General features: G+C 32.3%; 1 protein-coding gene across 2 annotated transcripts in view; it reads right to left on the bottom strand.

The window, feature by feature from the left end:
* Positions 1 to 25,266, bottom strand: part of LOC147069140 (neuroligin-4, Y-linked-like) — a 492,482-nt gene that overhangs the window by 211,701 nt on the left and 255,515 nt on the right. For both annotated transcript variants that reach the window (XM_085950968.1, XM_085950969.1), the window contains exons 4-7: positions 14,490 to 14,642; positions 7,921 to 8,121; positions 6,112 to 6,616; positions 5,493 to 5,583 (exon numbers count right to left, since the gene is read on the bottom strand). In XM_085950968.1, the coding sequence (XP_085807094.1) occupies positions 5,493 to 5,583; positions 6,112 to 6,616; positions 7,921 to 8,121; positions 14,490 to 14,642 (950 nt within the window). The remainder of the gene's footprint in view (positions 1 to 5,492; positions 5,584 to 6,111; positions 6,617 to 7,920; positions 8,122 to 14,489; positions 14,643 to 25,266) is intronic.

The following is a 25,266-nucleotide window of genomic DNA, read 5'->3' as shown; positions in this document are numbered from 1 at the left end:
CATTCTCTTTTCTTGGTCGTGCACTCATGGCTGAGGATCGTGACCACATTTAAATTTCGCCATCCTTTGAGCGACCAATACTTTCCATCCTTCTCGATCTTCCGCTTCTCTCAGGGCAGAATGGATGGTGCCCTCAGTCAGCTCTTTCACTTGGTCACTCCATTGCGCAGATGCTCTTCCTCTGCTTCACCTTCCCTGGGGGCTACCCAAAACTACCAATCTCTCCAGGTTGTCCAGTCCGCGCCTGACAATATGTCAAAAACTGCAGAATTCTTCTCAGACATATCGTCGAGAGCCGTTCCTTTATCTTCAGTCTCTGGATGTTTGACTGGTTCGTTCTGTGGTCCGTCCAAGAAATGCGAAGCATTCGGCGCCAACACCACATCTCAAAGGCATCAATTGCCTTCCGTTTTCTTGCCTTCAGGGTCCATGACTCGACTCCGTATAGAAATATCGAGAACACGAATGTTTGCACAAGCATAATTTTTGTGGCAATCGAAATTCCCCGATCCCCACCTTCGTGGTAAGGCGTATCATCGCATTTTTTGCAATCTGTGTGCGCCTTCTTATTTTCGCTTCGCATCCGCCCTCTCCACTGATGGTCGATCCCAGATATACAAACTCGTCGACTGTTTCGAGGTTTTGGAGTATACTTGGTGTTGGTAGAAGGTTGGCCCGATCAACAACCATTAGATAAATAAAATTAAACAGTTTCTTTTTGCTCCTGTAAAATCGCCAAATGTCTCATAATTATTATAACGTTACTCGGTGACGTCCTCAATTTAAACCTAAGAACATTAATTCTGTGTGCGAAAGGTAAAAATCACTACTTTGTAGAAGAAGTAACAAAAAGTTTGACAACTTTATATGGAAACTACTATGTTTCTATGTTAAATTTGGCACCCCGACTTTAGCGCGTGGGACCTTAACGCGCCGATAGTAGCGCGCAAAATGATATTTTTTTTGCATTCAGAATTGAGCGTAGTTTAATCTATACACTATGTAAAAATATATATTCACTTAATTTAATGAATTTTTGTTTTTTTGTTTGTCCCATATGCGTTCCTATACCATTCATCCGATTGCAATGAAACTTTGTTGAATTGTTGTGCGCACACCTGTGAAGGTTTCTGAATAAAAATCTAAAAAATAAAAAAAACATTTAAAGTTTTTAATAAATCTAAAAAAGGTTCCCTGTCTTGCTTCCCGTGGCTCACCTGTTTCAGATGAACAGGCTTGAGCAGTGCGTACTCGAACGAAAAAACAAAAAATATTGTGTATCCAAAAGCACTTCAATAAACAGAATTAAAATACTCGCAGCTATTATTTAAAAAAAAAAATCTTTTAATAGTGCCTAACGCTCGTTGCGCAATGTTATAACTTCTTCCTAACGGGTGAAGAGACGTAGCAAGATGTGGTGGAGAGAAACTTTCAACGTTAGTACAACAGTTTAATTTTAATGAACATCGTCTGTTCGAGTACCAATATTATATCCGGCGTACAGAAATTTAATATCAAAGATGTATTGGAACATAAATCAATGAAGATGGTTACATGTAAGTTGTACGTATGCAGTTCATCGTGAGACACTTATTCGTGCTCCGCAGTACGTGAAACATGAGTTCGTATAACATTTTATCAAACGACAAGTCTTCGTTGAACATTTCACCGTGGAATACATTTGTACATATCTTACAAAATGCGGCATAGTTTGCAAATAGTTCTGTTACAATTAGATTAACCCAAACCTAACATAACCTAGTAAAGACATCTCATAAAATTTGCCACATGTTGGAGCATACGTAGAAATATACTCCATGGTGAAATGTTCAACGAAGAACTCGTCATTTGATTAAATGTTACACGAACTCATGTTTCACGTACTGCGGTGAACTGTTTACGTACAAATTTTCGGATACGGATGAAGTCATGTTATTATTTTGATGTTAGCGTCATCATAATCGCTGTGTTTTAATCAAATTGAATACCTTCTTTACAGTAATCATACTAGGTACCTTGATACTTTATTTTTAGTTGTTGTAATAATCATGATGGTTTTCTGTCACTGATCACCAGGATTCATTTACTGAGAATTTTGCTGTAAGGCTCAAATAGACTATGACAATCGGTCATATAAATGCCAAAAAACCCGTTTCTTATGTTGGCGCCCTGTGTCACAGGTTGTCACAGAGTGTAGATACAATGTCATAGCTGTCATACACAATATATATGTATAATATGTCGGAATGGCATAGATATGATCATAGACACTAAATTTCTCTTAACATATATGTACCCGATCGTCATATAGTCTATTTGAACCTTAAGGCACGGAAAACGGTTTTTAAATGTACCGGAAACCCGGATTTCGGAAGCCTTACACTAAATGCCGGCGGAAGAAAAATTAACGTTTTGTTTTCCGGCGATGGATGGACCATTTATTATTTTAACGGGCCTATTGATTTAGCGAATCTTTTACAAAAAGCTGTGCTGGCGAATTTTAAACAAAAATGCGCCGATTAATCATAATATTTTTTCTTAATTCTGCACCTGAGAGGGTAACGAGAGCCTTTTATCAATTTTATTTCACGGGAAACACGAAAACAGTTTTTGGCAGTGGGTGTATATTTCATTTCATACAAATTGCTGCCTCATACCATTCTATCAATATCGAGATCTCTAAACCAAAATACCGTAAACCACATTTTGCAATAATCTTAACGGCCCACATGCTCAGCGTACGTCAAAATGGTATTTTTATGCTATTTTCAAAGCATGATCCTGGACATTCCTTAAACGTTGTAGATAATCTATTTACCTAATTTTGAAGCCTTATTATCGTTTATATTTATTTTATATGAAAACAAATACGTTTGACTGACAAAATTTAGTGTACCTACACTATTTATGTCTTATCTTAACAGCCTAGCTTCATCTTTTGCCGCTGTCACATATAGCCAATAAACTGTTCAATTTTCATCAAATACACTATTTTAATAGTCGATAAATTATACGATTACATTAGAAAATAAAAATTATCAATATTAACCTTGAAACCGATCGATCATTCCAAAATAGATTATATAACTTGTATTTAAACTAAAATATTCACATTATAATAGAAACAAAGCCTGAGATCTTAGATGTCAGTTTATGATAGCTATTTAGCAGTACCGTATTATTATTTCGGAAGTGAGATGGAATAGGGAACCGGAGGGTAGGTTGATTTGACTCCAATAATAAGAAGGTTGATACGTGCATTAAGGGGGGATATGCTCAGCGTAGGTCAAAATGGAGCTTTTATTCTGTTTTCAAAGTATGATCCTGGATATTCTTTAAACGTTGTAGATAATCTATTGATGACTGCATAAAGTATTTTTATTATATAAAATAGTGTTCTTTTAAACCTTTCACTCTAATGTTTTAGAATATAATCATATTTCAGTACATAAATGTGCAGTGGTGTTAAGATTTTTTATATTTATTAATTTTTAAAAGCATTTATAAAAATATTACTAAAGTTTATGTCGACATTATTATAGTGAAATATTTACAATAAAAAAATATATTGATAATCTCTGTGATGCCAAATTTGACAAGAATTAGGCATTTTATTATTTAAAAAATGGGCAAGATTTACATATTTAAAGATAATTTCAAAGATATTGATTATAAGCTATGTCTTTGACCATTCAAATGTGATAAACATTCTATGAATAATGTTTGCCTTATAATAATTATTGACCTAGAAATAAGGTAGTATTTTTTTGAAATACGCCATTTCTATTGGCATTTCCCAGTGGCTAAGCTACAACTTTCGGCCGTAGCCATAAATTGATAAACGATAAATGAAGTAGGGAGTAGGATCATGTTAACGCGCGTGTTTGTACATGTACCTAACCGAATTTCGAAACGCACACGTTCAAACACACGCGTCACCATCACCGTTTTTGACAATTGTACGGCAATCTGTAATTTTTGATGCTCGTTTACGGGCCCCTTTAAATTTTGAATGCTGTCTAAAAATTCGCATAGATAAGGTGGCGTCTGCATTCAGTCAACTGGAAGTTGCATGGAGGTCTAGGTTGAATTTGGACCAAATGTCGTGCCTGCTACCTGTGCTCCTGTATAGCGGACATGGCAGCCGTCGGTGATTGAAATAATCAAGTAAATATGCTTCACATGGTTGGGACATGAATCCGTATACCATCAGACAGTGCAACACTTGTTGCACTACCTCGAGCGTTCCGTCATCGTGGTCGACTCTTACTTCAGCGATCTATGCGTTTCAGGTCTCTGACTGTCTCAGGACTGAGGAAAAAGGAGCGCCTTTGTACTTGCCCTACACCCCAACACCAGAGTGAAGTAACTTGTAAGTAACTGAAGATTGAAGATCTTTTTATTTATATCCTTCCTTTTCGTTGTGGCTGTAAATATTTAATCTCTATGTTAGTCAACTAACCGACGTAGATTCTTTACTTTCGAAATAATGTCGTATATTATCTATTAAAATTCTAATGGATTTAAGTTTTGTACAATTCCATTTGAGTCGTTATTTGTGACCCAGGTTTCGCCTTTTGGCATATTCAAGCACTATGTTCACTCACTAAAGGCCATAAACACACCGATAGAGTGATAACGAATACAATTTTGTTAACTCTAACTTATAATATAATAAATTAATATAATACAGTTGGTAAAAAATTATCACCTACATATTAAGTCAAAGATCATGATAGAAAATTATTGCAAAAAAATTATGAATAGTTGAAGTGTTTGTAAAAAATACCCCCTCTACCTTATTGCTACGAGTAATAATACACTCGATAAGCGTAAAAATCGTCAAAACCTAATAATAGATCATTAGTAATTATAAACAATACAAATACTACACTCAAGAGGTGTAAAACCTTTTTTCCAATTCCCTTATGTGATGAAATTTAAAGAAAAACCCGGATGAGTGTCAGAGTAATGTGAGTATTTAAAATAGTAAATTAGTTTATAATTAACTATTCCTTTTATTCAACGAATAATTCACAAGATTTAAGAATGTATCATTCTAATTATTAAAACATACATAATTTTGAAAAACACTTTCTGAGAGAGTATATTATAACCAATAGAAAAAATCTTTTAATTGAAAAAATTAGGCCACCCCGACGGGGAATCGAACCCTGTATCTCCCAGGTCTACGCCCCATCCGTCGCATTTACCAATATGCTACGCAGTGACATACTAATTGCGACAAATTTTAACTATTGGTCAATTTTAATACCTACTCATCAGCGCTCTTCAAAATCATGCTTACATAACTGCTGTAAAAGTATTGGAGAAGGTGTTTTACTAATTATCGTCTAAATGTCAGGCAATCAAAAATATCAATGTTTACGTGAGATTTTTGTGCGGTCATCAAAATCGTTAGGAGTAATTATATAATTGATATCTGTGGTCGGTTAAAAACATAAAAATATACATAACATATTTAGACTTACTTGTACTGTTCTTTCCCAATCCGTGTACTCATTTACCACAGTGAAAAATATTTCACTCAAATGGTAAGTGTATGCATTCCTGACGTATGTCCTGTAGAATAAAAAAACGAATTTATTAATTATTGTGTTTAAATACACAGAAAAAACTCTACTATAAGATACACATTGAAGATTAATGGTTTAAAAATCACTGTAACCCTACATGAAGGCCACATACACACCGGATATTTACTCTTCAACAATAGTTTAAATTGGCCAGGGCTTTGAGAAAATCATAATATAATATACCGAAAGTCCAGAGCATACGGGTAAAAAGTTGCTGACTTAGACTACGAGGGTCGTCGACTCATTGGTATTACCTACATAGTTATTTGAAACAAACTGGTTCTTTGAATAATCGAGTAATTATATTTGATATTATTTGAACAACCTAAAATGAACAATATTAAATTAGGTTTTTTGAAAAAAAGCTCACTGGACATAAACACGCTGGAGATAAACACGCGTGGACAAAAGCTCAATATTTTATAATATTGTATGTTGTGATTTATTATTATTTTCTAGTAATATACTTAATTTAATTGTCACCACTATGGAAGAAAATAAAACATTAGCTTACCTTATAATTCTATCTCTTCTCTCTCCTTCAAAGCCATTCTGAATATCCTGCGCTGAAAACCTCCAAAGTGCTTCACTGGTCACAACCCCAAAGAGAAGGTCATACTTATTCTGACCGCCCTTAATCCCAAAAATTCTATCACCGTTTCTTCTGTCATTACTCCCCTTAAAATTATTCACCCCTGAAACACTGGTAAACCCTTGCATATCATTAGGGATGAAAAAAGTCAATAGTTCTTTTGCATAGTCAGTTTTGATCACTACTCCATCCACTGAAGGTCCGAAAGCTGTCAGAAAACTCGGAGCTGTTATTTCAGCTGTCATTAAGTCTTCGAGAGGAATCTCCCGCAGGCAGTCGACTATCAGCTCGTGGTCTTTAGCCAGGTCTTCAGGGATGGTGCAGTTGACCTGGCGAGCTAGGTGGATGGCGTAGTTGACAGGGTCTTCGACTAAGGCCCAGGAGCTCAGGGCTGAACCGGATAGAAGAATCGCTCGGTGGAAGAGACCTGTGACAACAAAAAACATGATATAGACATTTTAATATTGCATTCTTTAATAGTAACATGGAGAGGTGTATGCTGGGCATAACGCGAAAGGAAAAAAAGAGGAATGAGTAGATAAGGAAGCAGACAAGGGTTTATGATGTAATAGAGTTTATTAAAAGCCTTAAATGGAGATGGGCTGGACACATAGCTCGAAGAAGAGCCAATCGATACGAAACGTCTACAAAGAAGACCTAGAGGCCGCTGGATCGATGAAATGATAAGGTTCTACGGAAGTACGTGGCAACGCAATGCACAGGACCGAGAGAAGTGGAAGCAGCTTGAAGAGGCCTTTATCCAGTAGTGGATAGATTCAGGCTGATGATGATGATGGATAGCAACACTTTTTCACTTATTGTTATAGTTTTATTTCAAATTTTACATAACATTATTGAACAAGTATTCAGTCTTTGAAATCCTCAATTAATCAACAGTTTGGCTATCGTAAATTAGTTATCGTTTTGAGAAAGCATCGAGATGTGACCCTTGATCTAGGATCATTTTACTTTAGAATGCGCTGTAGGGCGAGTGCCAACAATTAACAAAATATTGTTTATTGAATAACTAAATTAAAAAATAGGGGATTTTCTTACAATGAAAGTGGTATTCAAACAGGTATCACCTGCGTAGTAAAAGTGCGAGTGAAGACCAGATACCTTATTGAGCCTAAAAGTTGGTTTGACTTTATATTGTAAAGTAGTACCTACCCTTCCAATCATCTCTTACAATATTGCTATCACAATTATTGTTTTCATGAAATGATTTCACGAGAGTAGAAGCCTTACTGGAATCATTATATAAAAAAAATCGAATCTTTATTTTAATTTTCACAATTTTATTTGGCGCCATTTATTTGACCAACAAATGCTGATTTTGGCTTATTTTTGAAAGGCGCCTACAATTTTGGCTTCAATGAATATGTAGGTGCAAGTTTCTTATAATAGGGTGTGAATATATTGAGCTTAGTCTAATGCTTAAGACATAACTCTGCTGCGATGGTAAAGTGGTAGAATAGCCACTTATAAATTCATAGAACACGAGTTCAAAACCCAAAGTTAAGAAAAGAATACGCGTCATAGTTGTTTATTGTACGTATTGATCCAGAGTAAATTCTCAATAATTCAAGCAAGTGGTTAGTTCTTTTAAAAAAATCCTTCTCACGAGGTGACTAAATTTAATGGCTTGAGTTGATAATATAAAGCTTGAGACTTTCACAGTTGTTTATTATTATGACATATTTTTGGATTGTCACCAATTTCAAGACTTACCCGGCATGACCGTTGGTGATATCATCAAGAAATTAATGCAGGCAGCTCCAGAACCGTGCCCAAGTAGCGTAACGCTTCCAGGGTCACCTCCGAAGAGTTCGATGTTTTGTTGAACCCAATGGAGCGCTGCTATCTGGTCCATCAGGCCGTAATTGGCTACTCTTGCTTTCAGATGAGGTGTTGGATTGGCATTTAAATAACCTGAAAGAAAAAAAATGTTTAATATTGGTATGTTACCTACAATTAAATTGGTTTTTAAGACCTTAATAGAAGGGGTTATTGCAAGAGCAATGATATGTCACAGAAACATAGTTTGGAGATATGAGCAATTTAATGTTCTTGTTCGTTCACTATTGTAACAGGAAAAATTACTATCCTCATTAAAATGTTTGATATATCTCACATCTAATTATTATGTTTGGAGCACAAGGCGTGGATGACTGACCGATATCAATTTTGACTGGCATTGGAATATCATATTATTACAACGTTTTTATTAGGTCGTATTCTTATTTGTCCGGTACAAATTTTGCAATCGATTTTTAACTAACTTCCTCACTAGCTAGACATTTGAAACTTTTAGAATATATCGGAACATCGTTTTTAAGTAGAATTAAATACATTTTCAGTTAATTCTGTTTTATTATGAAAAACTATTTTGGAAGAAATCCGTAATCCATTCCACTATTATTGGTTGCTAGTTATTGTAATTATTAATATATACGTGCGTTACTATGGAAATCAATATGACATGTCAAAATGACATTTCAATATTATTTCTATCAAACACAATTTTTTTGATCGTTTAAGCTAGTCAAGTCAAGTTTATATGATTCAACAGAAATTTTAAAAACGTCGTAAGTATATAAAAAGTTCTTTTTATCTTGTAATTATCTTTATAACCATTTTTATATCAAAATTTGAATTTGTAAGAACTACAAATTGATCATAATTATTGAGAAATCTGTGTATTTTTTTTTTTATAAAAAAAGTGTCTTAAGTTAAACATGAACATATGCCCTGGGAATAGGTTTTATTCAAAATTAACAAATTCATGATTATTCTGTGACATATCATTGTCTTGCAATAACCCCTTCTAGACTTATATTGTATAATATATTGGAATTAGTATAATATTAAACTTGTTGTTTTACTTAGTATGCATTACGAATGAAATTGTTTTTTCTTTAATATTGAAACAATGTTTTTGTTCTTCTTTTGACATGTGATTATGTTGACAGAATTTTCAGGCCATACACCAATCTTCGGAACGATTAAGTATTACTGTTTCTAAAAATTAAGGCTATACCTCAGTTGAGACATGGTCTAAAAAGATAGTGGCTAGGCGATGTGCGGATTGTGCAAATGACGCGTGCCGAACGTAGTATAATTTGTCATATAAATCTAACATGCGTCCATTTAATGTTCTGTTTATTGTTCTATTAGTAACAATAATAATAATATATTCGTTGACATGTTTTCTTTTTCAAGTAAATGGGTAACGTTTTTTAGTAATCTTTACACGATTTAAGAAGTAATACCCTCGTCGCCATCACTAAACAAATTGACGTGTTCACAGGTCGACTTTCGCTCTCCGATTGCCAGCGAGTCCAACATTTCGTCGCACCTATAGTTGAAAATTATTTATCGTTTCACTGAAGTACCGTCGTAATACAACAATACTCAGTTTTGGAGGGTAATGCCAGTATAAAAAGGTTTACTGTGTTAATCTACAATGCTCTCTTTACAATTAATAGTTGCGTATTCTTCATATATTTATTTATTATATTTTTTTAACAATTCAGCCACGTAAATGCCAGTTCAATAAACTTAGCAATTTGTATAATTATTATGAGAATTATAACTTGCATATACCATACATCGATGTTTGTGTACATGTTACGCCGAATGTGCAAAATTGACTATTACATGAAATGGGCAAAATTTTGCCTAAATCATGAAAAATGCAAGTCCGTTACCTTATTAATGAATTAGGCAAAATATCTGCCAAGTGCGTGAATTCGGCAGTTATTTTTCTGCCTAGTTCATACTTTAGGCAAATTAGATAGTAGCGCTACGGTGGTGTTTTTTGCAACTAATCAAATTAACCAAATGTGTCAAATGTCATTGATTATATATAAATATACCAATCAATAACTACAATGACGTTCATATTCACTTACTATGCCCAAAAAAAAATCTTGAACTATAATATGATAACGCAAGAATTTTATTATAAGGTATTTTCGCGATTTGATTCGTGCTTGGATATCAATCGTGCAATGGTCGATTGTTTGTTTGTGATAGTTTGTTGACACTTGTTAGCTAACCTCATAACCTAACCTAATAATAATAATATTATATTATTATGTCCAATTATAACTAATAAAACCATCCGTTTACTTTTTCTACTGTCATGTTGACAGTTTAAGAATTCCATACCCTGGCGAATTCATGTACTCGGCAAATAATTGACCTAATTCATGAATAAGGCAACGGGCTTGACTATTACATGAATTAGTAAAAATTTGCCCATTTTATGTATTAGTCAATTTTGCACATTCAGCGTAACATAATATATATTATAATATTGTTCTTAAAAATGACAGCGCCCCCCAAATGCTAAAAATTCAAATTCGCCCACAGGGAGCCTATTATGTCCTCGTTAAGAAACAACTTTTCTAGATGGTAAAATGATATATTATTATATTGGCAGTAGGTATTAAAAGAAAAACTTTTATAGGGTTCCAAATGGAAAAAAAACTTTCTCACATTATCGAAGAAAAATTGTGAAAATCAATGTGGCCTTTATCTACAGAAATCTTATCGTACCTACACCCTTATACTTGCCGTGATTGATCCCTACAAATCTACCTTTTTGTTACTAGGGAAAAGATAAAAACGTATTTTCAGGGGTTCATGTAAATGATTGCTATTGAAGAATTCTATACTCCATTGTTCTGTTTTATAGCCCTTACTTAATTTTCAAGTAGTTTTACTTCTCTAGCTCTATTTTCTTATTTATAGAGAGTAAATTTTATTTCTTTTGTTATTTTAATAATATAAAACCCATCACATATTATGAAGTGCCGTGTCGAGAAGAACAGAGTAGTTTTTACACTACTGATAAAAATAAGTATTGCGTAGTGAATATACGCAAATTATTAATAATTGTAATGAGCCCTAACAAATTTTATTGTTATTAAAAAAATACTTCAAAGTAACTATTTACTATTACTTCGATTACTAACCGACGTTGTGGAATTTCTCCAATATTTTTTAGATGTAACTACTCGCACTTGCTAATAATTTATAATTAACTATTTCTTTTATTCAACGAATAATTCACAAGATTTAAGAATATATCATTATGATTATTGAACATAATATTATGTTTTATAATTTAGAAAAACACTTTCTGAGAGAATATATTATAACCAATAGAAAAAATCTTTTTTTTGAAAAAAGTAAGCCACCCCGGCCGGGAATCAAACCCTGCATCTCCACGGGTTTACGCCCCATCCATCGCATTTAACCAATATGCTACGGCGTGACATACTAATTGCGACAAATTTGAACTATTGGTCATTTTAATACCTACTCATCAGCGCTCTTCCAAATCAAGCAATTTAACAATTCCAAAAATTTATATAAATAGTGAAGTTGTTCCATTTGCGATTATGGAAAATTGACACTGTCAGTTGGGTGTTTTGTGTGAAGAACGATAACGCATTTATTTATAAGTTTCGGATTAAAAAAAATTGTGTGAGCATAGAAAATATGCTTTATAACAAAACGCAATCAAAATCTCATTTTTGTCAAAAGTGCAGTTGGCTGGTTTGCAAGATTAAGCAGTCGATATGGCATTGACTTGGTACCTACGCATTAGAGATTTCATGCACCTGAAAATAGTTAAAAAGCAGTACATATGGACCCCTTTAATTCGAAAAATAATTCATAATAATATTTATTATTTTTTTTTTCAGTCGGCGGGAGGGCGCGATTAAAACCAAATCTAGCAGGTGTCACTGATTTTAGTATTAACCCCGCGCACCCTCACACTTTTATAAATGCTTAACCTATACCAACACTCAAATGCACGTGACATAACGGTTATATTTATAAGAATAATTGTAAGCGTCTTTTAAATATATTCTTTTTAACACTACACAGGCCATGAGGCCCAATATTCCCAATAATAGTAGTGTTTTGATTAATGGAAGAGAAACAATCATAAAAACCAAGGCTTTGAGAAAATCTTATACTTAAAAATATAGTGCGACCTTACCAAGAGTCGAACTCGGGACACCAGCGCCTTACAGAATAATAAAGCAAACATTGAATGCTCCTGGTAATTGCACTAATTCATAAATGCTACGGGTATTCTACTTTATTGTCACGAGCCTTGCGTGCTTTAGTTTGCCGAGAGGCTAGAACCAAACATTTGGGACACAACCTTCAGTCATGAGATCCTAATGAAGAAGAATAAGAAATGTTGTTATATTCAACTCAACAACTTGTATATTTCCGTTCCTGGGAGGCAGTCTAGGGATGTATATTATATACGGAATTATGTAACAAAGAATAAAAACAAAAACATTTTGAAAGCGTAATGATTCATTCATAAAGTAGTGAATTGAAACAGGCGCAAGATTTGAGAATATAGCTTTCTACATGGAAAGCTCGTAACTATATTTTAGCAATGTAAAACAAAGTTTCATATACGTATGCTTGAGTTAAAACTTTTTTACAACCAACTTAAAAAGTGTACAAGTTAATAATCTTTCTTATTATGATGAAAACTAATAATTTATAAAAAAAAAATATGTACAGAGGAAAAAAAATAGTTATTAAATGAGCAGAGTTGGAAAAACTCAAACTATGATAAAGGTGACTTTTTTCCATAAATACCAAGAAATAATAAGAACTTTATTCGTAATTTTCACGAATTTCACAAAATTTCCCACGAATCAATAGGCCATCGCTTAAACCATTATTATAGTCCACTGTGCAAAAAGCGCAACCACTGACGACTAATTATTTTTTACCCATTTCATGTTATCTTGAATTTATAATTTGTAAATTCACAAAATGTACATTTACTCTAAGCGTAAGTACGTTAAAACTAACATTTACAAATATCCAAATTTTTAATTCAGCGAATAGTTATTTCAATCTTGGTCAGCAAAAATTGTTACATAGTAAAATCTTGTCAATTATTCTTTTAACGAAAATAGATAATTTATTTAAATATAATTAAATAGGGGGTACCTACCTATAAAAGGTATAATAGGATGTTAGGATTACTGCCTAATATGCGGGTCTATTCTATACACGTCAAGCCTGCTTTCGATCCTTTATGTAACTAAATAGGGTAGGAGAATATCGAATTATTAACACTTATTGTGAAAATCACAATAAGGTAACCGTATAAACTATCAAAACTGTCTATCTCGGTCTAAAATTTATTACAGCCAAGAAAGATGCTGTTAAAACGTAGTAGTTATTGTATTACTTATAACTAAATTATTGCAATTGTTACAATAAGTGTTAATAATTCGATACTTTTCTACCCTATTTAGCTGCTGTAGCGGACCGAAAGCAGGCTTGTGTATAGAATAGACCCGATGGTATCGATAATTATTAGAGTAACACTATCACCCCCGATATGTATTGCTATGACGTATTCAATTTGTTGCAAGGTCACCTTCATTTTTAACATAAAAGTGTCTGAATGAGAAGATTTCAATGTGTCATTTTCTTGTCCTGTAATGGCAATGCATGGGACTGATATTGTAACAAAAAAAAACGCGGCGATATTAAAGATAGAGTTTAGAAAAAAAATCTCGACTTGCTCTGCCGACATATTTTATCTTTAGTGACATTACGTGTCTTCATTTAGTCATAAAAATCGGTATGTGTACTTATGTACGCGCGTTACAAGTTATATTTCTTTGGTGTAACAAAACAAAAACAAAACTTGTGGTAAACTAGATTCTTTGGCTAGCTCTTAATTATCTTGTTAAATTACACACTCAAGAAAAATGACCGCTTATTGGAACGCCGTTGGTTTATTTCTATACACTTTAAATTATTGTATTACTAAATTAATTATATAATGGTTTCACGTTGTTTTTATTTTTAAAATACCAACTGTCACTCTGACGTTTAATCGTTTGTTTACGTATGGAATTGCAAATGGCCGACAATAATAAATTCGCTGCCTAGGCAACGGAACAATTCTAAATTATAATATTATACTATATAATCGTCACGATTGCAGTATCATACTGTGGCGTAAAGGTAGTGCGTTCGGCTGATAACCGAACAATCGGTGGTTCGAATCCAATCGAGTGCGTATTTTTTCGTGTGAAAAAATAAATTATGTGTTACATGTCACACGCCAAAAATACACTCTGATCTGATTTCCCAAACGCGCCAAAAGAAGTATAACTTCAAAAATCGACAGTTATTTGTAAGGATTGAAATAGACAGAAAATTGTCTGGAAACTTACTATGTCAATAAAAAAAATCAATACCCTCACACAATACAATGATTATTTTCTTACCTAAAACTCCCAGTCTATAGTTAATGGTGATAACCACCATGTTGGCGTAGCTGGCAAGCACGGATCCGTCGTAGGGATTGCCAGAGTTCCACTCGAAGGACTCTCCATGGATGAAGATGATCACGGGATACTTGACTTCGCTGCCTGTTCCAACTGTAAAAAAACAAAACCACATATTGGATTAGTAAAATAGGCATTCTAACAAAAGGGCTTGTTTTTTTAATGTGTGTTTAAACACAGAGCATGGACCTCATAGATTGAGAAAGTGGTTAACATCCATATCTCGTAGCAGTAGCGTCTGGATTAGGCCTAAGTAAACGAACATAAAATTAATGAATAATGATAAAACTATTTGGTTTAGTTACAACCTTTGTTAAATGAGTTTGTGTAATAAATAAATAAGGGAACACACTACTCTAGCAGCATACAATATAAAAAATAATTTGATGTAGTTTTGTAGATAGTTTAAACTAACGGGATAGCCGTCAAAATTATATACTTAAAGAAAACTGCTATTTTTGCAATTTACTTATATAATATAATAATTTAATGTAGCAGAATTATTTTTTAAATTAACTACTTTAAATTCAAAAGTCAATTCAGTAAGATGTAAAATCGTATCTACTCAGTAACGGTTTCAAAGACTATGTTTCTATTAAATTAATTCGATATATTTTATCCTTTATTAATATTGTACGCTACCTCAACTAGTGAATACAATAAAATTCAGACAAAAAGCTCACGGGTTTTGATCAAAATAATTGTGTAAAATACAATGAGATGTCTGGTTTTGGAGCCATAACCAATGCTATTTTTATATACTGTTGATCTACGTAAATTGTATTAAGGCAGGGAAGTGGTAAATATAATAAAATAACATTGGAGTAGTGAACGATTTATATTTAAAATATTAAGGGAGAATATACAGCGTACAGTTCATATATATGTTATAATATAAAATAACGCAAGTTGCCCTGTGAGTGGTGAGTTCCTGACAACCGTTACCTGCAATAATTCTAAGGTAACATAAGTTACGATACTATATTCTCATCATCGTTCTACACAGGTACCAACCACTGGTGTGATCTTATTAGAAATGGCTCACTGGCAGAGTATTCAGGTAAAAATATGTTGCCACCTTACAGATAATCAAATTTGTACAGATAAATAAAATAAAACTAAATTATTTTAATAATATAAGTTAACTCCTAGTTAAAAGCTCAGTATACTGAGTTTCAAGAACAGAATATATGCGACGTATTATTCTGGGTGTGCGGTGATGGTGTGTCTTTTGGATTAACAAAGAGATAACAAAGCGAACCAAACAGCCTCTTATTACGTTGATAGTGAAGAGGTGGCTTTCGACCTGGCTCGGCCATGTGCTACAGTCGCCTGAAGAGAACTACAACCTGGCCTGCTTGTTATTTAATTCAACTGGATTTCAGCATCCCGAAGGCATCTGAATACTATCTGCAGAGTGTATATGATGAAGCCATGCTGAAATGAATTGAAAAAGACAGGCAAGCGACAGGGATTCTTGGAGACGCCATGTGATCTCCATATGCTCCATTTAAGGGGTGGACATGATCGAAGAAGAATAAGTTATAAGACCATCACATGCAAAAACGCAACAACAGAAGATGTTAATGAGCATACATGCTTAATCCTCAAAGTTTTGTCATTTTACTTGATGTTAATAACGTAATTATTATGTAATAATAGAATTCATTAAAAATATTTGATTGAAATTTACAGGACTATAATAGTGCGAAAACATTTTCTTGGCTACGTGCTAAAACTGTGAACTAACATGATCCACACATTTTTAACCGCACTTCTATTATAAACTAACAAGCTCCTCCCATTTGGTAAACAACAAAAGATGTTTTCACACAGTTGCTTGATGTAGGAAGGGCACTTGAGAGATAATATAGTTGAGTATATGGGTATCAAAGTGGAACATAAATCATTAATGAAAATTTGTGGATTAATGAAATATGTAGTGTCCATTTTTCATATAACATACTAACTTTAAACACAAAAATCTATATGAAAACGACCATTTTTGATACTTTCAGCAGATTTTTTTGAAAAAAACACCATGTGCACGACCATAATCAATAAAACATTATTACATTGTAGTGGGATTTGGCATCTAACTTTAATACGAAGCTACTCAATTATCTAGAGTATGTAACAACCAATAGTACCGAGAGGAATGGAATTGGATTGGAAAGCTTTTCATATAACTAAAATCTTTACTAACAATTCAAGAGCCAGCAATATTAAATTTACATTTTAAATAAAACATATGTTACATGATGACATTTGACATTTGAAAATGTATATCTCTCTATGCCAATACAAAGAACACACAAACTGTTTGTATTTGATGACAAAACATAGACGAAACAAAAAAAAACACCACTATACAAATTTGTCTTTCTAGTTTTGTTTTCCTCTCTCTTGTTTCGATTGAACGTATCAGCTGTGTGTCGCATGTATATGTCCATATAATATATAAGCAAATATATGTAGAAACGAATAATATATATTATATCATACGGCATGGTCTCGGGTCACCAGGCATGTGGTTTTAATACGGGACAGTTTTGCCCTTTTTGCGGACGACGGGTATATTCTGGCCGGAATTAGGAGAAATTTTCTAAAGGATTCCTGCTGGAAAGAAGTCTATTTCATTATTTAATGATTGTTTGTTTAGGATCGTATATATTTACCTTTAACTTATATAAAGAGAATTTGTAGGTAGATCTAACATACGTATTTATTTGAACTTTTTATTGTGTGCCATTTTAGTTTAGTTCATATTTTGTTTTACATTCATGTAGGATGTTTGAACATCACAATGGCAGCCCTCGTAAACCAGTGCGTAAGACATTCAGCTGAGGCTTATTTAATTGTACATATTGTATCTATCGTTATTATATGCCGTTTATAAAACAGGATTATTTATTTTATTATAATATATAAGACTACATACTATTCATAATAGGTAAGTACCACACGTGTGGCGGTCCGTCTCGCATGCCTCATCTGTCATTTGCAATGTCAATTGGGACGGCAATAACTTTTAATCAACTCGCTTTGTATATTGATATATTCCACTTACGTTTGAATTAGTTTAAGGAGGTATTTTTTGCAACGTTTTTATTAGCTCGTATTCTTGTTTGTCCAGTGGTTGTTTGTCCAGTACAAATCTTGCAATCGATTTTTAACTAACTTCCTAACTAGATAGACATTTGAAACTTTTAGAATATATCAGAACACGATGCCAATGCATTCTTTTAATACGTTTAGACATCTTTAAGCAGAATTGAATTCATTTTCAGTTGATTCTGTTTTGTATGGAAATTTATTTTAGAAAAATCCGTAAAAAGTAAAAGACTATTATTGGTTGTTAAGGGGGTGGTCCTGGTAACTTAAATATTAATATATACGTGCGTTACTATGGAAATCAAAATGAAATGTCAAAATGACATTTCAGTATTCTATATTTGTTTGTTTTTTTATTTACTTCATATCAAGTACAAGTTTGAGCATATTGAGCATAATAATTCAACAGAAAATTTAAAAGCGATGTATATTAAAAGTTATTTTTATCTTGTACATATTATTTAAATATTGTTAACATTTATTTTTTAATAAACAATTTTTTTATTCAACGAATAATTATTTCACATGATTGGGAGAATGTAACGTTCCCTAAATTGAACATACATAATTTGAAAACACCTGAGAAATATACCCACAAGAAAAAATCACATTTGAAAAAAAATACGATGCTCGACGGGATTTGAACCATTGAATATAAGAAAAGTTTTATTGAAAATTGTTAGCAAGTTCAAGTAGATGTTATAACTAAAATATTTGGAGAGAGCCGGGAGTCAGTTAGTAATTAAGGTAATTAATATTCCTTGATTTAATACACAAAAACCGATAGTCAATAATAACGCAATTTGATAAGCATTTCATGTAGGACCTACTAGTTTAAATTGTCGCAATTAGATAGGAAGCTCGTAGCGTAATTGGTTCATGTTCAGTGGCGTGATACCAGTGGTTATATGGGTTGAAATCCCGTCGAGCATCATATTATGTTCAATTTATTTTTTATGTCATGTCGTCAACATTTTAAATTTGTAATTTGCCATTTATATTACAATATTCAGTAAAAAATACATACATTTGAATTTAAAAAAACTAGGGTGTCGTCGATTTTATTTTAGTGATAATTAATTGATTTAGAACATTTATAATAATTCTATATTACAAAATAAACTCTGGGTTCTCAGAAGAAATATTTTTGTTAGAATATAGAAAGAGACAACAGCCTGCTCTAGATGTGTAATTTTAAATACTACAAATCTAATGCAAGCAAAGCTTCTATTAATAATCCAGTTTGTTAAATGTCTTGGTTGCCCTATTTATACTATTGTATCCTTTTGTTAGAATAAAATAAAGAGTAACAGTTTTGCAAAAAGCTTGGGAGCGATCGGAAAGCAATAAACACTGAAGCTTTAGTCTATTGCGAGCCTGCTTTTTTCCCTTTGTATTTATAATAATACAAAAAAGTCTATCAGCCTTTGGTACCTATACAAATCTCACCTATTTTATGGTTGTTTGCACGTGTAAGCTCTATGTATATTATCTACTGTAATGGAGCTTTATTGTTTTAGAGAGCTTTCAAAGCAAAATGGGAAATTCTTTTCACTATTTATCAATAATACCTACTGAGACATTCCTATATAACCGCGCCATAGTAATTGTCAGAGACTAAAATAATATTATTATTTGTATTTCACAATGTATCAATACAACTCTTTGATTGGCATCATCTATTTAAAGCCTACCCACAACTTCATAAGCAGACACGTCACCACTCGTCTATCCAAGCGCGACATATTTTTATAATTATTTTTATTATTGAAATATAATTAATAATAAGTTTTCCTGAAGCTGTCGGAGAGATTTTTCACAGTTATAATGTATTCTTGATTTAATTAAATATTGTTGATTTTTCTGCAAAATAGAAACGTAAGTATATAATTAACTATTTCTTTTATTCAACAAATAATTCACAAGATTTAAGAATGTAGCATTCTAATTATTGAACATACATAATAGCAACAGAAAATAGTGGAGAGATCCGTGACGTCGATTAGTAATTAAAGTAGGTAATACATACTTTAATTTAAAATAAAAAATCGATCGCCTAGCGTAACTCATTTTGCAGAGCACTAACGAGCAGGTATTAATAAAAAGCTAATAGTTTAAATTTGTTGCAATTAAGCATGGTAGTTGTAGCGTAGTGGTAATGCACAGGGTGCGAAACCTAAGAGACGCTGGTTCGATTCCAGCCGGGTGTCTTAATATTTTCGAAAAAAGATTTTTTATATTGGCTATAAGTGTTTTCAGAATTATCTATGTTCATTAAGTATGTGTGATTGAATTTCTTTTTATTTATATATATTGAATTTAGGTATTGTCACAATACCAAAAAAATAATGGTAAACAATGGTCTCATTGGCCAAAACTTAATAGGTAGGTGATAAAGTTTTTACCTACTTTGATTGATTTGATATATAAATTAGAGTTAATTGTATTCGTTGTGAGTATATATTTGCCTTTTGGTGAGTGTACATAATGCCTAAAGATGCCGAAAGGCGAAACCCGGGTCGCAAAAAACGACTCAAATGGAATAGTACAAAACTTAAATCCATTAGAATTTAAATTAAAATTCCATCAAGTACCTTCGGTCGATTGTATTAATATATAATTATGATTGTAGTGACCAGTAGATGGTAAATAAACGTTATATCGAGATGCATCTGACCTTAAGGACCTAACATAATATGGAGACAGCATGATGAGGTCTTCATCTAACAGTCAATCAAAAATATATTATGATGATGAACGTTTATATTTAGTACCTTGGTTGTTTTCGTATCAACAAATATATTATTATATAAATAATACTTTGTCATATATGTAATTTTCCTTTCTCGGTATCTAGAATCGAGATAAAAGAAAAACTCTCTCATTCTTGTATCTTCCGTACGAATTCCATACATAACTTTTGCAATATACAAATATGATTTCTTTGATCATTAGTTGCACAACTCGCTTTGTGATATGGAAGTATAGAATTAGATTGTAGAATTTACTTTGATATCAAAATACGAATTCATTTTGAAAATTATTATATATGAAACTGACAGGATACTGAAGATATTTAACTTTACTAGAAAGAGCCTTGTGCACGTTTAGTATTACACCACTTGATGGTATTATTGAAACATTAATTAATGTAAGAATAATTGACGTATATAACAAAGATATAACTATTAAGTATCGAAAATAAGTAATTATGAAAACCCTCAGAAACATACTTACGTATTAGAAAAAAAGTCAAGGGAAAAACTGGATTACTATATAAATCTGTGTTCTAATAGTCATGTTTCTGTGCCATTGATAGCCAAATGGTAATATATCTAGGGATTTCAAAACCGGTATTACAGTATTTATCAATACCGAAATATCGGTTTTAAAAATCCAAAATACCGGAATTTTTGGTATTAAGAATGCACACTCGTTTACGTTTTTTAAAAATGAATTATAAGTTATGTGCTGCTAAAATGCAAATATATTGAATGAATCAAACAGAGGTGAAAAAATAATAAAACAAATTTCATCAAATATATTTATATAAGTAATTGTCGCGATGAATTATCACAATAATATTTCAAAATAGAAAATATCCGTGACAAAAATGTTCAATTATTCTATAATTATTGATGACTGTACAAGCGTTGAATTTAAGAAGCTTTTCCGGACTTATTTGCACTTAATGAACTTTTGAGAGCTTTAGTTAAAATTATCAATATATTCAAAATCACTAGTTCTACAATTTTGATCAAAATACATATTTATAAATGTGAACGTAATAAATGTGGGTATGTAGGTTTTTGCTATAAAATAATATTTTTAAAATATTTTAATAGCCACCAATATAATCATTAAAACCCTTTATCTATTGCCGTGTAATTGTGTTTCCTCTCACAATAACTCTACATTATTATGCAACCTGTCTGAACATAATAAATAATGGGGTAGTTGATACTATACGGCAACCTACCCCTTCAATAAGTGAATCAAGGGCATACTCGGGTTCAAATCTATGGCCTGGAGAATTTTCACATATACTAATATAATTCATTTATAGTAAAAAATATTCTATTGCAAACCTCTTCGTGCAGTGGCTAAGGTAAACACCGGTTTAAATAACCAATAAAAGATGTTTTTGTAACGTTTGAGACATTCAAAATTCATACACCCAACAGTGTACATCATATTATTAAGTAATGTGGTCTCTATAATGAGCCTGAAACGTCAAAAATGGAAGGAGACACCAAACATATGTTACCTACGAAGCTTTTGATGTAATTCAAAATGACGTATTTTCAATTTTAATAATGTACTTACGAAAAATACAATTTTTGTAAGTGTGTGCATTTAAACATATCGACTTGTTTATTGCCGGCAGTTTGATTGGAATATTATGTGGAATATGAGTTTTTTATCATTTTATTTATTATTCAAATAATATATTTTTTGTCTATTTATGCAAAATAATAAAATAACGTAGTTATTCCATTTATATACTGGTACCAGTGAGGTTTATTTATTACATGAATTATTGAAATAATCGACATAATATAATATATATTATATTGTAGATAATTATTAATACAACGATAACACCCATTAATTTAAAAAAAATACAAATTTTATAACTTAGCTTAGCTACATTGTTATTTCAATATTTTAATGATTTAGTTCCAGTACAAGCTAAATATAATTCGTATTTAAAATGATAATAATATAATAGTTAACAGGATTATTTTCTACATTCAGTCAACTTGGAGTTGCGTGGTGGTCAAGGCTGTATTCTGTGAGAATTAAAATATATGTCCATTGCTTTTTGTGTCTCTGAATGGCTGTGAGAAATGGCATCTTACCAGATTCAGAAAGTCTCTCTATTTAAGTTTTGAGAAACGATATAACCACCATAGAGAGTGCGATACTCCATCCCCCTGTGACACAGCCTCAAAGGTGACTAAACCTGAAGCGGTGCCATGCTGAATGTCTCAAATAGCGAAAGGCGCGAGACGTTACAAAGAATCAAGGGAAGTCGCGCAACCTTGCGCTTTCCCTGTACTCCAATGCTGGGACGTAACAGAATGATGTGAGTAAATATGTAATTTTGTAAGATATCTATACATTAATAATTATAATACTACTTAACTACTTCATCATGTTAGATTATGGGGGGATCATATTATTATGGGCCTCCACCGAGTGGAGGTTGCATTAACAATTTTTTTTTACGAGTATGTATGTTATTCACTCGCTCAACCTATTAGGTCCGTAGGTACTCTGACTCTAAACACAAATTCAAAAAACAATATAATATTATTATGTATTTGCGGACATAAGATTCAAACATGGGACCCACGACATTATAAGCCAACGCTTAAGAGCGTACTTTAGTGAAACGGCAAATAATATAATTGAACAGTAGGTGCGACGAAATTTCTCACTTGTCGCCAATTAATAGGGGACCGATAGTCGAGGTGTCCGCACTTTTTTTTGTCATGGCGTTAGATAAAAATATTCTTAAATCGTGCAAAGATGACTAAGAATCTTTACGTATGTACATAAAAAAGAAAACATATCAATGAATGTACTATTATTATTAGTAATATAACAATAAACATAATATTAAATGGACGCATATTGGATTTTTATGACAAATTTATCATTTGCACAATCCGCGCATCGTCTAGCCACGATCTTTTTAGACCATGCCTCAACTGAAGACGTATAACCTTAAGCCATTCAGCCATCGAGGACGTAAAATTAATGGTTTTAAGTATTTAATTATTAATATATTATATTTTTTTAATTAATAATAGGTACCTACTATTCGTTCTAATATAGAGGTTTTTAATTTATAACGTATTTTTGTTGTATACGTACTTTTTTATCTGAGCCATTCTTGTTATAGAGGTTCGGATGTCTCATTAAAAGTATACACATGCACACCAGTTCGTGCATGGAATAAATAAATTAATACGAATCGCCTGCAGCTATGTGGCTTGATTACCGTCCGTATTTACAGCGAGAATATTGTTCGTTTTTGATTTTTTTTTATTATTATATTAATAGTACGTATATAGTTCCACTTAATATTAAAACGAACATTGTTCACAATGGCAGGTTCTATAGAAGTCTCTACTTTTATGAGTTCGGCAACGGAAATCCTTCACGTGGTCAAAGTGATTATTAATAATAAGGCTTGATGGGATTTAATATTCAGTTAATTTATTCATTAAATCTCATAGTAAAGTGGCAAAGGATGGAGATTGGCGGCTTTTGGTTGCTTGCAATTTGGATTTGTGGTAACAATAGTAAAGTATAATGCGGTGACTTGTATCGCAGGGGCATAACTACAAAAAATATTATTAATTGAGTTAGCATTTACTTGGTAGAATTCCATTTTACAAGAAAATATGTTTTGAGTTAACAACGGTTTCAATAATGCCGTAATTTATTTATTGGAGAAACAAAGCTATATGTCTTACTTATATCCGTTTACAAGATGTAGTTGAGTAAAGTGTGAATTTCATAGTAGCAAAATCTTTATTTGCGTTTATCTCAAAACTGTGTTATTGTAAATAAGTCCCCGAATGCATGTACAGTATGAATTTTTGGTAAACTTATGTCCTTATAATGCACGCTTATCAAAATTGTAGTTTCCGTTGGCATATTGTTTTAAATAAAACATTTTTATAAATTTAATGTGAATAAATAACATGACCATTTTTTAAAAATCCAAATAAATTTAATAATCCTCTCTGTGGCTTCACCTTTACACTTATCCTAGTATTAGCCTTACGAGGAGGTTCTCTTAAAAGGGAGCTAGTTTGGATTCTACGCAAATGCAGACACTGATTGTGTTCCTGCTTTTTAACAGAAATATCCTGCAGCTGTAGTGAGTGTCCAGAGCCACTTGTATACCTCGTGCCCATCGTGTATCCTGGATAAAGTAGGATTTCATAAACTGAGTGTTATGAGAGTTGGCTGATCCGACATAAATAGTGCAGACTATACTTTGTCAGTCATACGTATTTGTTTTCATTAAAATAAGACTACAGTTTACAGATAGTGTTAGTTAGATTTTTAAAAATAAATCAACCCTGCCTAAGCCAAACCATAATAGTTTTGGTGTGCTATGAATGATTTGAGAAAAAAATTGCACACTTTTTAAGTCATACTTGTTTGTTTTCGTTGAATGTAGAATACAATAATATTGTAAAAAAAAAAACTAACCAACACCGTCTGTAATATATATTATATTGCAGACGGCGTTGATTAGTTTTTTTTCAATTTCATTAAGCCGTGGATAAACCAAACCATAATAGATAAAAAAAAATATTCTATTATCTATAACTTATCCAAAAAAAGTATGATGTAATGGCATAATTTTAAATATTTAATAGATATTTATATTATGACTAGTTTTTTACAGATATTTATTATATTGTTGTTTAATTTAATAAAACGCATTTTTGTACTACTTATTCCACATTTATTCAATAAATTAGGATAAGTTTCATCCGCCTCAGAGAGACATTTTCAAGTGAAACTTGAAAACTTGAAAATGTCCCTCTGAGGCGGACGAAACCGGTCCTAATTT

The sequence above is a fragment of the Rhyacophila brunnea genome, unplaced genomic scaffold (genome assembly GCF_057557595.1).
Source record: "Rhyacophila brunnea isolate RB1 unplaced genomic scaffold, BYU_Rbru_1.0 scaffold_24, whole genome shotgun sequence".
Taxonomy (NCBI): Eukaryota; Metazoa; Arthropoda; class Insecta; order Trichoptera; family Rhyacophilidae; genus Rhyacophila; species Rhyacophila brunnea.
The sequence above is the reverse complement of the archived record's forward strand: the minus strand, read 5'-3'. Positions and strand labels throughout refer to the sequence as shown.